Source organism: Gorilla gorilla, chromosome 16 (genome assembly GCF_029281585.2).
Source record: "Gorilla gorilla gorilla isolate KB3781 chromosome 16, NHGRI_mGorGor1-v2.1_pri, whole genome shotgun sequence".
Classification (NCBI taxonomy): Eukaryota; Metazoa; Chordata; class Mammalia; order Primates; family Hominidae; genus Gorilla; species Gorilla gorilla.
The window spans coordinates 29,523,588-29,537,567 of record NC_073240.2 but is presented as its reverse complement, the minus strand read 5'-3'; the positions used below and the strand labels follow the sequence as shown (position 1 = coordinate 29,537,567).

The window sequence follows — 13,980 nt, the reverse complement described above, 5'->3', positions numbered from 1 at the left end:
TCTGTGTTAGTAACTTGTTTTTTTGGGAGACAGAGTCTCACTCTGTCACCCAGGCTGGAGTGCAGCGACAAAATCTCAGCCCACTGCAACCTCCTCCTGGGTTCAGGCAATTCTCGTGCCTCAGCCTCCTGAGTAGCTGGAATTCCAGGCGCGCATCACCACACTCGGCTAATTTTTGTATTTTTTTTTTTAGTAGAGAAGGGGTTTCACCACGTTGGCCAGGCTGGTCTCGAACTCCTGACCTCAAGTGATCCACCTGCCTTGGCCTCCCAAAGTGCTGGGATTCCAGGTGTGAGCCACTGTGCCCGGCCAACATCTTTTGTATGATGTTTCCATAGAGAGAGGCAGTGTGCCATGGTGGCTCAGAGTGGTCTCTGTCACGTGCTGCGCTCCTCTGTGTGGCCTCGGACAAGTTGCTTAACCACTCGGTGCCTCAGTTTCTTCATCCATAAAATGGATGGACAGCACTGCTTGACAGTGCTGGGTGTGAGGGTTGCCTGAGCTCATGTGTGTAAAGTGGTTAAAACCATTGTTGCCACATATCATGCCTTCAAGTACTACCTGTCGTCATCATCCATTTTCTCAACATTGCAACAAACTGTGGCCACGTTGTCCACAGGTGAGATGTTTTCTTGTCTTATTTTCTAGATGTGAATGAACTGAAGGAGTGTCTTTCTGTGCTGGTTAAAGAGCAGCAGGCCCTGGCCGTCCAGTCAGCCACCACCACCCTCTCAGCCCTGCGACTCAAGCAGAGGCTGGTGATCTTGGAGCGCTATTTCATTGCCTTGAATAGAACCGTTTTTCAGGAGAATGTCAAAGTTAAGTGGAAAAGCAGCGGTATTTCTCTGCCTCCTGTGGACAAAAAAAGGTAACAATAAAGCGAAGAAAGAATCCTGATGCCAGTTAAATATAAAATTCAGACTGTTTTGTTTCAGAAAGTTTAAGCTTTTCAATATAGGCTGTCTTCACCTTCTGAAATTTATTCTTGCTTTCCCTTTTTGTACGTTTTGTATAATCTGGAGAATGGATTTGCCAATTTGCTCATGTAGTAACAGACCATGCTGTGTAATCTGTGTCATTATTTTATTTTATTCAGTAAAATTTTTCTTTTCTTTTTTTTTGGAGACACAATGTCTTGCTCTGTCACCCAGGCTGGGGTGCAGTGGTGTAATCATAGCTCATTGTAACCTTGAACTCCAGGGCTCTAGTGATCCTCCCGCCTCAGCCACCTGAGCAGCTGGGACTACAGGCACATGCCACCATGCCTGGCTAAATAAAAACAATTGGGTGTGTGTGTGTGTGTGTGTGTGTGTGTGTGTGTGTGTGTAGATGGGGTCTTGCTCCTGGCCTCAAGTAATCTTCCTGCTTCAACCGCTCAGAGTACTGGGATTACAGGCATGAGACACTGCGCCTGGCTCTGTGTCATTATTGTAAAGATGTTTTTCTGTCAGTAACTGTGGAAGCCAGCCACAGCTTTAGATCAGCTCAAGTATAAATTGGAAAATGAGTTCTGAACGTTGTATACGTTTTATTTTGTTTTGCTGCTGGGTAGGAGATAGATTGTAATGTTTAGCGCCCAACTAGTTTAGATGCTTCATGTTTTTCCTTCCTAATGTGATTTTCTTATTCTTTTATTACAAGAGTTGCTTTTGGGCTGGGTGTGGTGGCTCACGCCTGTAATCCCAGCACTTTGGGAGGCCCGAGGCGGGCGGATCACCTCAGGTCGGGAGTTGGAGATCTGACCAACATGGAGAAACCCCATCTCTACTAAAAATAAAAAAATTAGCTGGGGCTTGGTGGCTCATGCCTGTAATCCCAGCTACTTGGGAGACTGAGGCAGGAGAATTGCTTGATCCCGGGAGGTGGAGGTTGCGGTGAGCGGAGATTGTGCCAGCCTGGGCAACAAGAATGAAACTCTGTCTCAAAAAGAAGCAAAAAAGAGAGATGCTTTTGGGCATATGAGTTTTAATTTGTTGATGCCTGTTCATGTATCACAGACTTCCACTATTTGCTAACAGCCACTAGAATGTTTAAGGCTTATGTAAATTTGTACTTTTCCAAAATGAAGCTATCAGACTTTTGTCCTCAGAAGGTTAAACTACAAGACTGCCAGATGAAACTTATATTTTGTGTTAGGAGTGCTGGCTTTATTTGACTGTGATAGTGACTTTGACTCCCTGGAGAGAGCACATAGAAGGTACGGGAGGCAGAAAGAAACAAGAACAAAACCCTGATCGTCTTGCTCCCCAGAGACAGGAGCGGTACTTGTAGCTTGTTTCCTTGTTTTCTTATGTTTTAATTTTTGTGTTTGTTTTCCTTTTTTGTTTCCTTATGTTTAAATATAGTTGAAATCACATTACAGTTGGCTCTCTGTATCTGTGGGTTTCACATCCACAGATTCAACCAACTGTGGATCGAAAATATTGGAAGAAAAGCAATAAAAAACAACACAACAATAAAAAAATACAAAGAAAAAACAATACAATATAACATCTAATTCCAGAGCATTTACCTTGTATTGGGTGTTATAGTAATCTAGAGATGGTTTTTTTTTTGTTTGTTTGTTTTGACATGGGGGTCTCACTGTTGCCCAGGGCAGTGGGGCCATCATGGCTTCCTGCCGCTTTGACCTCCTGGGCTCAAGAGATTCTCCCACCTCAGCCTCCCAAGTAGCTGGGACTGCAGGCGTGTACCACAATGCCTAGCTAATTTTTGTATTTTTTGTAGAGCCGAGGTCTCACTGTGTTGCCCAGGCTGGCCTCGAGTGATCTGCCTGCCTTGGCCTCCCAAAGTGCTGGGATTACAAGCATGAGCCACCATACCTGGCCAATTTTTTTTTTTCTTTTTAATTTGTATAGATTGGGTTTTGCGATGTTGCCCGGGCTGGTCTTGAACCCCTGGGCTCAAGCAACCCTCTCGCCTTGACCTCCCAAAGGGTTGGGATTATAGGTGTGAGCCACTGTGCCTGGCTGAGATGATTTAAATTATACTGGAGGATGTGCACAGGTTATATGCAAATACTACACCATTTTATATCAGGGACTTGAGCATCCTAGGGTTTTGGTATGGAGCCAGGGTGGGGCAAGCCTGGTACCAATCCCCTACAGATACCAAGGGACGACTGTACATGTTGTATTTTTGAAAATAGTTTTAGGGTAAATTAAACCAAGAGACAGATGAGATTCCTACCCATTTGGTAATAGGAGTGCCATGGTTCTTTCTTCCTTCCTGACCGGCTGTGATGGTCATGAATCAGTGTTATGTACGGGTCGGCAGTAGGTGCTAAGATTGTCCAAGCACTGTTGTGTGTTTGTCGAATCAAACTGAATTCCCTCAGCTGCAGAAATGGCTGAGAGCCCAGCTGATTTTTCTCTGCTGTTTCCTTTGTGATGACATAGGGTTGGTGGATTAATTGGAATGTATCTTTGATTAAGTGGAAGAATTCCTAAAATTTTAAAAAAGCCCTTTTTTTTTTTTTAGATAATTGTGGATTCACATACAGTTGTAAGAACCAGTATAGAGATTCCTTTTACTGTTCGTCCCGTTGCCCTCAATGGTAGTTAGTTGCAAACTGTGACACAGTCATCACAACGAGGGTGTTAACTTTGATAGCCTGCCTATCTTATTCAGATTTTCCCAGTTTTACATGCTCTCAATTGTGTGTGTATTTCTTTGCAATTTTTTCAGGTGTGGATTTTCTGAGACCACCACTGCAATTGGTACATGGACAAGGGCCCTTTATACCCACATTCACGTCTTCTCTCCCCATCTTAACTTCTGGCAACCACTCATCTGTTCTCTGTGTCTATTATGTGATTTTTTGACATTGGCTTTTAAATTTTTTATTATTGTTATTATTATAATTTTTGGAGACAGGGTCTCACCCTGATGGCCACAAGCTGGAGTGCAGTGATATAATCATAGCTCACTGCAAGCCTCAAACTCCTGGGCTCAAGCAGTCACCTCATTTCAGCTTCCTGAGTAGCTGGGACTACAGATGCATGACACCACACCCAGCTCATTTTGTATTTGTAGAGACTGGGGTCTTGTTGTGTTTCCCAGGCTTGTCTGGAACTCCTGGCCTCAAGCAATATTGACTTTTTTCACTCAGCATAATCCCCTTAACATTTTCCCAAAGGGGTCATTGCATGTATCATTATTTCATTATGGCTGAGTAGTTTTTTTTTTTTTTTTTGAGACAGAGTCTCGCTTTGTCGCCCAGGCCAGGCTGGAATGCAGTGGCGGGATCTTGGCTTACTGCAACCTCTGCCTCCCAGGTTCAAGCAATTCTGCCTCAGCCTCCCATGTAGCTGGGACTATAGGCATGCACCACCACGCCCGGCTAATTTTTGTATTTTTAGTAGAGATGGGGTTTTGCCATGTTGGCCAAGCTGGTCTCAAACTCCTGACCTAAAGTGACTGGCCCACCTCCTCTGACCACACTTGGCCCATGTGCTTTCTCTTGTAAGGACTGTGTGTCCTGTTACATGTCTGTGTCTTGTCATGTTCGTATTTCTCATTTAGGAGCAAAGATTTCCATCTTCCAGGTACCCAGTGCCCTTCTCAGAGGTTCTTGTGTTTCCTCTCTGAGCTCCCGGTGCATTATTCAGGCACTTGTGGATAAGAGTGTACTGTTGCCCCTGGCCAGCCGTGTTCTTCATTGCCATTTTTATTACATATTGTATCTTGGGGAGATCCTTCTATAACAACCCTCTTTTTTTTTTTTTTTGTTTTTTGAGATGGAGTCTTGCTCTGCCTCCCAGGCTGGAGTGCAGAGGTGCGATCTTGGCTCACTGCAACCTTTGTCTCCCAGGTTCAAGTGATTCTCCTGCCTCAGCCTCCGAGTAGCTGGGACTACAGGCACCCGTCACCACACCTGGCTAATTTTTGTATTTTTAGTGGAGACAGGGTTTCGTCATATTGGCCAGGCTGGTCTTGAACTCTGTATCACCTGTTTTTATAGGATTTCACCTGATCATGAAAGCAAATTTTAGTAAATTTGGAGAATATAGTTTATAGTAGCAATAGAAACATGATATAGTATAAAGTATAACATGCAATTACTTGCTGTGCATGATTGAGTTGAGATTATATATGCATTTTTATTTTATTTTATTTTTTTTGAGATGGAGTCTTGCTCTGTCTCGCAGGCTGGAGTGCAGTGGCGTGATCTCGGCTCACTGCAAGCTGCACCCCCCAGGTTCACACCATTCTCCTGCCTCAGCCTCCCCTATATATGCATTTTTGTATTCTAGCCTTTTCTCTCTTGTACAGGATGATTTTTATGGTGTACCATTTGCATAACCTTTTACAACATGCGGAATGAAACTGTGACTTGTGAAATTAACATACACAAGTAGTGAAAAGCTTAAATAGACACAGGAGGGTGATGAGCACCACCGTCAGAAGAGGGCAACACCCCACGGGGTGGGTCAAGCACGCAGGGCTTCACCCGCGGCCAGGAGCAGACCCCGAGTGGAGGACGCCGGAGCTGGGGCGAGCCAGGCTACCCTCTGCGGCTCTGCTGCTCTTCTTCCAGCTCCTCTCCGGCCTGGTCTCCCATGTGGGGTTTATTCTCCCTCCGTTTATGTATTTATCTGCTTATCATCTGCTTCCTCCCACTAGAATCTCGCTTTGTGAGGTCATTTCATGAGCATTTTCCCAAGACATTTAAAATTCCTTATACATTTCTTTGATTCTTAAAGAGAAAACTTTTCCTTTACAAAAGACATTTGATGAAAGTTGTTAAACAACAAAACGAAAAATCCACTTGTGATCCTGTCACTTGAAGAAAACCATTGGTCGGATTTTGGTACACACCCTTTCATAGTATTGATTTTATGTAGTATTTGCACCCTCCGCTGCTGACTGGTTGTATGTTCCGTGTGTGTTGTCTGCAGTTCCCGGCCTGCGGGCAAAGGTGTGGAGGGGCTCGCCAGAGTGGGATCCCGAGCGGCGCTGTCTTTTGCCTTTGCCTTCCTGCGCAGGGCCTGGCGATCAGGTACGGTCCCTGGTGTGGCGCGTTGTTCTGCTTCCCTAATACATCAACAGACTGGGTTTCGAGCTCGGTTCAGCCACCATGTGCCCTTTGGCTGATCCCATGTGCTTTCTGTGCCTCAGTTTCCTTGCTTGTGAGATGAGAGGCTGCAGAGGCTGTTTGCCTTTTCACATCTGTGCTTTAAAGAAAAAAAAGAGAGTGTATGCACCCCCACCCCCACGTCAACCACTACCATGGAACACCTGAGTACAGACTTAATTCTAGAAGGACAAGAAGTTAGTGTATTGCTCATGTGACAGCTGTGAAACACAGAATTGACTGGAGCAGCTGCGCTAGATTTTGGCCTGTTGAGTGAGGGATTGGAAAGGTGACAGTGGCGTCATCTCTCTCTGAGGGGTGGGAAGCCCAGCGGGAGAGTGAGGGGAGTGGGGGGCTCCTCTGACGAGTGTGTGCGCCCAGGCGAGGATGCGGACCTCTGCAGTGAGCTGTTGCAGGAGTCCCTGGACGCCCTGCGAGCACTTCCCGAGGCCTCGCTCTTCGACGAGAGCACCGTGTCCTCTGTGTGGCTGGAGGTGGTGGAGAGAGCGACCAGGTTCCTCAGGTCCGTCGTGACGGGGTGAGTTCTTTCCTTTCTTGCCTTCTGCACGCAGACAGCTGGCCTGCTTGAGGCTGGTTCTTACCACCCTTGCTTTAGAGCTAAGAAGCCTAGTAGGTTGGTTTTTCACCTGTTTTCAACGGGCTGTCAGTGCTGTGATTCCGGGTCTGGGTTCTCAGCTTTTCAGGCGATTTGATTTATGATACTCTGACTAGACCCAGGAAGCTGTGATACTAAATGAGACGGATGAGAGAGGATGCTTAGAGATTTGGCCATCAGTCATTCGTGGAGGGTTGAGCGCTTACACTGTGTGTCTCTCTGTGATTAGGAGCTGCTGTCCAGAGTGCAGAGTGGCGCTTGGTTTGAAGTTTTATAGATAATGTGGGAGTAAACAACTACTCAAGATCAAATAGTTCAGTCCTGTAGCTGGTCTTTTTAGTGTAAGAAATTTTGAATACGAATCATTTGTATGTAAGAAAAACATGAACTCTGGTCTTAGGTGCTATGCATTTTTGTTAAGGTTTTTAAATTTAAAGAAAATCTAAAATTCAACAGGAAGGACAGATGCAGAGGGAAAGTGAGGCCACTCCTCACTCTCCTTGCAGAGGTCAGCACTGTGCCTTCTTGCAGCCGGCAGGAGGCCTTTGGCGTTTGCGTCCCCGGCTCTGAGTCCACTTCCTGAGCCTGCTGGTGAAGGCATCGCCACAGAGTTTTAACGCTGGAGGCCCTGAGCATAGGCCTGGACTTGATTTCACAAATTCAGCTGTAATATTGATGCCATAAGATCCTTTCTCTGCAGTCCTAGGATAGAATGTTAGAAAATTTATTATTGAGTAACATAGAAAGGTTAAAAATATTTCATTGATCAGAGATAGAAATTAGTGTAGACATTTTGCCTCCAGATTCTAAGGTGGTTTTAGAAATTGGTTCTTTAATTGTGTAGGTAAGTGCTGATACTGGTATAGTCTTATACGTCATTGAAACTGGAAAAGATAGCTAGATATTCTTCTACTTACGTTTTTGATAATGAGATAAATTATTTTATGCTTCATATACTTGGAGTATGTCATCTACTGTAATATAGTATCTGAGTGAACACTTTAAATAAAATATAGTTGTGTAAGCTAATTGTACACTTATAATCTCTGAATAAATTTGAGTAGCAAGTATCAGAAACTTGATCCTAAATATTAAAAATATATCCTTCCTTTGGAGGGAGCGTGTAGTAAACGTGTTAGTGTGATTGTAAGCATGATGTCTTTCTGGAGGTCGCTTTGTTCCTGCATCCACTGCTTTCATTTCAGGGATGTTCACGGAACGCCAGCCACCAAAGGGCCAGGAAGCATCCCCCTGCAGGACCAGCACTTGGCCCTGGCCATCCTGCTGGAGCTGGCTGTGCAGAGAGGCACGCTGAGGTGAGGGCTACCGCAGACGGGAACGCTTTGGGGAAGCGCCTGTGTATGGAAATACCTGTTGCATTTTGTGCGTTTCACTGAATCGTTTGTGACTGCAGCAGATGTGGTACTCTGTACGGAGAACCATGTCCCAGGGCTCTCTCTCTTTACCTTTTCTTCACTTCCTGTTTTATGCTCAGTGTTCTAGCCTGGGAACTGTTCTTTTTTTTTTTCTTTCAGTTTTCTTCATTTATTTATTTTTATTCCATGAATTTAAGATCCTAGAACTTTCATGTAAACGTGCTCTTTGAGCTTCTTAACTGGTCTTTCTTATGAGCAGAAGGCGATGTCTTGTGAGGCGATGTCTTGTGCTAAAATCTTGGTGTCAATTCAGTGATTTAATTACCACGGCTTTAGTTTAGTTTCCTTTCAAATCCCAAGTATTTGTTCACTTCTATCCAGCTATTTGCTTTTATTTTTGATCAACTGTGAAGAAAAGAAGTTAATCTGTTTTTACTAGGAATAAATATCTTTTCTCCTTTAGCCAAATGTTGTCTGCCATCCTGTTGTTGCTTCAGCTGTGGGACAGCGGGGCACAGGAGACTGACAATGAGCGTTCCGCCCAGGGCACCAGCGCCCCACTTTTGCCCTTGCTGCAAAGGTTCCAGAGCATCATTTGCAGGAAGGATACACCCCACTCCGAGGGCGACATGCACGTGAGTGTCATGATGGAACTTTGTGTTTAGGTGGCACTCGAGTCTAGTTACTTTTAAAGCAAGACCAGCATGCATGTCAACGGCAGTGTTTTTCTCTGGCGTGTGTGTGTTTGGTGGTAATAGCAGCGAGTCAGATGAGACAGGTGTGGGAGGTCACTTGTTTGTGGAGAAGACTCGGATCAGTGAGCACTGACTTCCTTGGCAGCACAGAACCAAGCTTGAAACACGCACTTTTAAATAAATACCAGAAAAGAACAACGAAAATAGCGGCCTGCTTTGTTGGCCCTTCCTATGTACTGGGCTCTGTGCAGGGCAAGTCACCTGAGCTGTCACTCTGTTTGGTACCAGCTCCCCCCTTAACAGGTATGGACACCAAGCTGAGGGAGGAGCAGGCGTGCGGGGCCCTGGGCCTAAACCTCCAGGACTGCTGGTCTTTACATGTCAAGTACAAGTTGGATTTTGCCAGTCTTTTTGGGAAAGTCTTAGGCATTCCAATGTCGTGCTTTGGTTTAATTTTTCTATTATTGGCAGTCTTTTTTTTTTCCTTAGATGGAGTCTTGCTCTGTCGCCCAGGCTGGAGTGCAGTGGCGTGATCTCGGCTCACTGCAAGCTGGGCCTCCTGGGTTCACGCCATTCTCCTGCCTCAGCCTCCCGAGTAGCTGGGACTACAGGCGCCCACCACCAAGCCCAGCTAATATTTTTGTATTTTTAGTAGAGATGGGGTTTCACCATGTTACCCAGGATGGTCTCGATCTCTCGACCTTGTGATCCGCCTGCGCCTGCCTGGCCCTCCCAAAGTGCTGGGATTACAGGCGTGAGCCACCATGCCCAGCCTATTATTTGGCAGTCTTTAAACTAATGATAATAGGGCTCTTCTGCCTTTAGAAGAATTAGAACTATGATTTAATTTGCAAATGAAAGTAGGTGTTCTCCAGAGTGGGCAACGTTTAGATTAAAATAAAAGTTTTGGTTTTAGATTTCAAGGCCAGCTTGAGATGCTGTGCTGGGTTTCCACAGAGGTGGTTCTGCCTTTCTCCAGGGGTCCTAGGCCTGTAGGGCGGTTTGGTCATGTTAGTAATCTGTGTGGATCCATCTTACCTGTGGTATCATAAATGTATACATGCGCAGTCAATGTTGTGTATGCGTGTACAGCAAATTTAGACATTTACACAGTCAGTTTATATGCTGCATAAATATATAGATGTATAGTATAACTGTATCATTGACATTGTCATTTGATGGGTCAAATGAGTCAATACCAAAATATAAAGAGTGGTTAAAGGTTAATTGTGTTAACTTTAATTTTTCCCACCATTTCCGAATGTTTGTTTACTTTTCCTTTCTAGCTTTTGTCTGGCCCTCTGAGCCCCAATGAGAGTTTCCTGAGGTACCTCACCCTTCCACAAGACAACGAGCTTGCCATTGATCTGCGACAAACGGCGGTTGTTGTCATGGCCCATTTAGACCGTCTGGCTACGCCCTGTATGCCTCCGCTGTGTAGCTCTCCGACATCTCATAAGGTGTGTGTGCAAGAACCGTGTTCTCCATGTGTTTTGTAGCTAGCACCACTTGTAGGTTCTCATCCTGGGCCTGTGTGGAGACTTGTTTTTTCTGGTATTGGTAGGGGGAGCTGGCCTGTGGTTTTTAAACACGTTTGCAGTTGAAAGTGTTATCCGTGTTGAGAGTGAGTGATGAGCAAGCTGAGGCGTACAGGCCTGGCGACCCAACCTGGGGGCCCGGGTTCTAGGTTCAGGTGGCACAGCCCCAGAGAGCTCCCCTTTATCCACAGCCCCAGGCCCTCCCACCTTCTGCAGGGGGTTCCACAGCCTTCTTCATACTCTGAACGCGGACTGTCTTAGTATGTAATGCTGGTGATAGTAGTGACAGTATAATTATATGTTATATAATATATATTATATATCTATATTACATGTCTGTCTGTCTGTCTATCATCTGTCTGTCTGTCTGTCTATCTATCTATCTACTCTATCTATCTATCTATCTATCTATCTATCTATCTATCTATCTATCTATCTATCTATCTATCTATAAATAAAAAGAGTGGGTTCTCCAGCCTGGCCAACTTGGAGAAACCCTGTCTCAACTTAAAAATACAAAAATTAGCTGGGCGTGGTGGCACATGCCTGTAATCCCAGCTACTCGGGAGGCTGAGGCAGGAGAATCACTTGAACCCGGGAGGCGGAGGTTGCAGTGAGCCAAGATCGCGCCATTGCACTGCAGCCTGGGCAACAAGCGTGAAACCCCATCTCAACAAACAACAACAACAAAAACAAACACAAATAGTGCTGCAAGGCCTGACCTGGAACACGTGTCCTCCATGTGTGCACGTGTGTGTGCACGTGTGTGTGCCCGTGCACATGCACAGGTGGGGATGCACCTAGTGTGGGCTGGTTGTCACCAGATTGCTCCCATACAAGTTGATTTCTCTCACCACCAACATGGATGCTAGTCTCCCAGCCTTGTGTGTGGGCTTTTGGGATTTTGCCTGCTAAAGCACAAAATGGTGACCCTGATATAGTTTGAGCATTTAAAAATATATTAGTATTTAAGGGCCATTTATAGTACTTTTTAATGGGCTCTGTTAAAATGAAATCCAATGGAAATGGAAAAATAACCTGTTCAGTTGCTTCATCATACCTGTTAAATGAGGTAATACAGGATGGTACGAGCTATTTTGATGTTTTGAATCAGCATATTTTCTCTTTATTTGCTTTGTTTTTATTTTGTAGTAGCTCAGTGTTACTCCCAGCCTTTTTTTGTTGTTGTTGTTGTTAAAGGAAATGTTTACTTTCTTATCTGACAGGGATCATTGCAAGAGGTCATAGGTTGGGGGTTAATAGGATGGAAATACTATGCCAATGTGATTGGTCCAATCCAGTGCGAAGGCCTGGCCAACCTGGGAGTCACACAGATTGCCTGTGCAGAGAAGCGCTTCCTGATTCTGTCACGCAATGGCCGCGTGTACACACAGGCCTATAATAGTGACACGCTGGTGAGTGTTCTGGGCACTGTGCCTGCAGTGTTCCCTTGGGGGGCAGGGTCTGTCCTACAGATGCACAAGCTCTGGTGTTTCTTTAAGGCGTTTGATTTCTGAAGATTGACAAGCTTCTGTTTATTGTATATTATGTTTAATGATCTTAGTTGTAATATTGTCAAGATTTGGGTTGTGAAGATTAGGAAGTCCTTACAGTGAAACTCATTGCTAATCGTGAGATTCCCGTTTGTAAACTCATTTCCACGTGTAAACTCATTTGACGTTGGGGCCAGACAGGTGACAGGTGAGGGAGTTGGGCCTCGTGGGGATAGTGGCAAATTGGGACGTGGCATGTTTTCATTAAAGCGAGGTGTTCCTCCCTGTCGGCTGCGTGTCTCTGTGGCATGGGGCTAGCCTGCCCTGCCCCTGCATCGGCTCTGGTCTTGCTGCAGAGCACTTGGAGGCTGCCCGCTGTTCTGTTGGTGCTGGGTGGGAAGGGCTGGAGAGCCGGCCCCATAGTTCCGAGAGACTTACGCCCCACTTGGAGTTACAGCAGGCTTCGCTTGGGGATACATGATAATGGAGAGCTGAGCTGGTTTCATTTTCCTTGGACTGATGACTACTTTTCTTCGTATTTTTCCTTCTTTAGGCCCCACAGCTGGTCCAAGGCCTTGCCTCCAGAAACATTGTAAAAATTGCTGCCCATTCTGATGGTCACCACTACCTAGCCTTGGCTGCTACTGGAGAGGTGTACTCCTGGGGCTGTGGGGACGGCGGACGGCTGGGCCACGGGGACACTGTGTATGTATCGCTCATTCCTGTAGGGGACACACTCTCCTTTTATGTTGCCATATCCTAAACAGGATGGAGCGCAGAAGTGTGTCCAGGTGTTTTCCAGCTGCCCTGACATGTAGTGCTGGGGTGGAGCAGGACACTACGATATGCCCCCTCCTTGGTGATGGCTTAGGAGCTCTGCCCATGTGTGGAGGGCAACAGGAATTGGCCTTTCTGTTCTTCACCCCGTGCAGCCTTGGCCAGCCTTCTATCTAATCAAACTGCATCCCCACTGTGGAGTTTGCCAGAACAAATCCCACACCACTGTTCCTTCATTCACAAACAGTTCACCCTGTCTCTCATAGATAAGGTTGTCCCCCTTTTCTTGAACCATATATTATTTTTACAGGAACAAAAGTCAGCAGTTTCTTCCTAATATCCTACTCAGTGGAACCTTTTATTGTGAAAGAACAAATGAAAGAGAAAGTTGTTATAAATGCCAGGTCGTAAAAATTGGGAGGTCTGCCAGCCCCATGGAGTGATGGGAACCCTCTTGTACTTTGCTGTTGTGCATGGAACTTTGGCATTAGGTTTAAATGAGGGACGTATGTACACACCAACCCAGCAAGCCCATTTCTTGTGGGCTGGAGCCCTGAGCAGGGAGAGGGCAGTGCAGAGCTTGAAATGAGTGAAGTCATGACTGCACTTGTGTCCCTTGAGAGGAGCCTGGGGGGCATGGCCCATGCACACCACAGGGTGGAGTTGAGGGCATCATTGCCGACAGCATCCGCTGGGAAGATCCCAAACTGGGAGAAAGGCAGAGTGATGCGTATCGTGTGGTACATGTATGCCAAGCTCAGAACAGCCCAACCCGGACAGTGTTGAAAGGGATTCAGACAAATGTAAAATGAGTGAAAAACAGAAGATTGATCTCCATGGAATTTATAGCTGTTACTCTCACACTGGATTGTAAAGGCTGGGATTGACATGGGGTACACGAGACTTGAAAGGCATCGAGGTACAGGACAGGGTGGTATGTCTGCTTACTTCCTTTATGGTATTTATAACTGACTTTCTATAAAATATTTCATAGTAAAACAATTCTCAGTGGAGAGTAAGTGCTGGGATGAGTAACTTACGCCTTATTCTAGGACTTCAAGGAAGGAAGAGAGATGAGTGCAGATGGCAGAAGCTGGAGATAACCTTTTGGGGAAATTGAAACTTAAGCTGAATAAGGGAGAGTTTGTACTGGAGTAGAGTCATTGGGCTGTCCCTGTGAGCACCTGTGCCACTGTGTGTATTTTGCAAACTAGTAGGTCACAAAGTGAGTAAAGGAGAGGCCTGGCTTCTGTAGATTTTCAAGAAAATGTCATCCATCGTAGGAACATATTCTGGATCCTAAGAATAGGGTATTTTGCTAACTTTGCAATTTCTTCAACTAGTAAGACTTCTCTACCCTAATCCCCACTGCCTCATACTTTTCATTTGTAAAGTATAGATTGCAGAGT

At 45.5% G+C, this 13,980-nt stretch overlaps 1 protein-coding gene across 4 annotated transcripts in view; it reads left to right on the top strand.

Annotated features, from left to right (window-relative positions):
• Positions 1-13,980, top strand: part of HERC2 (HECT and RLD domain containing E3 ubiquitin protein ligase 2) — a 207,605-nt gene that overhangs the window by 39,693 nt on the left and 153,932 nt on the right. For all 4 annotated transcript variants that reach the window (XM_063698424.1, XM_031002065.3, XM_031002064.3 and 1 more), the window contains 8 exons: positions 649-868; positions 5,901-6,001; positions 6,458-6,614; positions 7,898-8,008; positions 8,532-8,703; positions 10,050-10,223; positions 11,528-11,716; positions 12,348-12,499. In XM_063698424.1, coding sequence (XP_063554494.1) covers positions 649-868; positions 5,901-6,001; positions 6,458-6,614; positions 7,898-8,008; positions 8,532-8,703; positions 10,050-10,223; positions 11,528-11,716; positions 12,348-12,499 — 1,276 coding nt within the window. The remainder of the gene's footprint in view (positions 1-648; positions 869-5,900; positions 6,002-6,457; positions 6,615-7,897; positions 8,009-8,531; positions 8,704-10,049; positions 10,224-11,527; positions 11,717-12,347; positions 12,500-13,980) is intronic.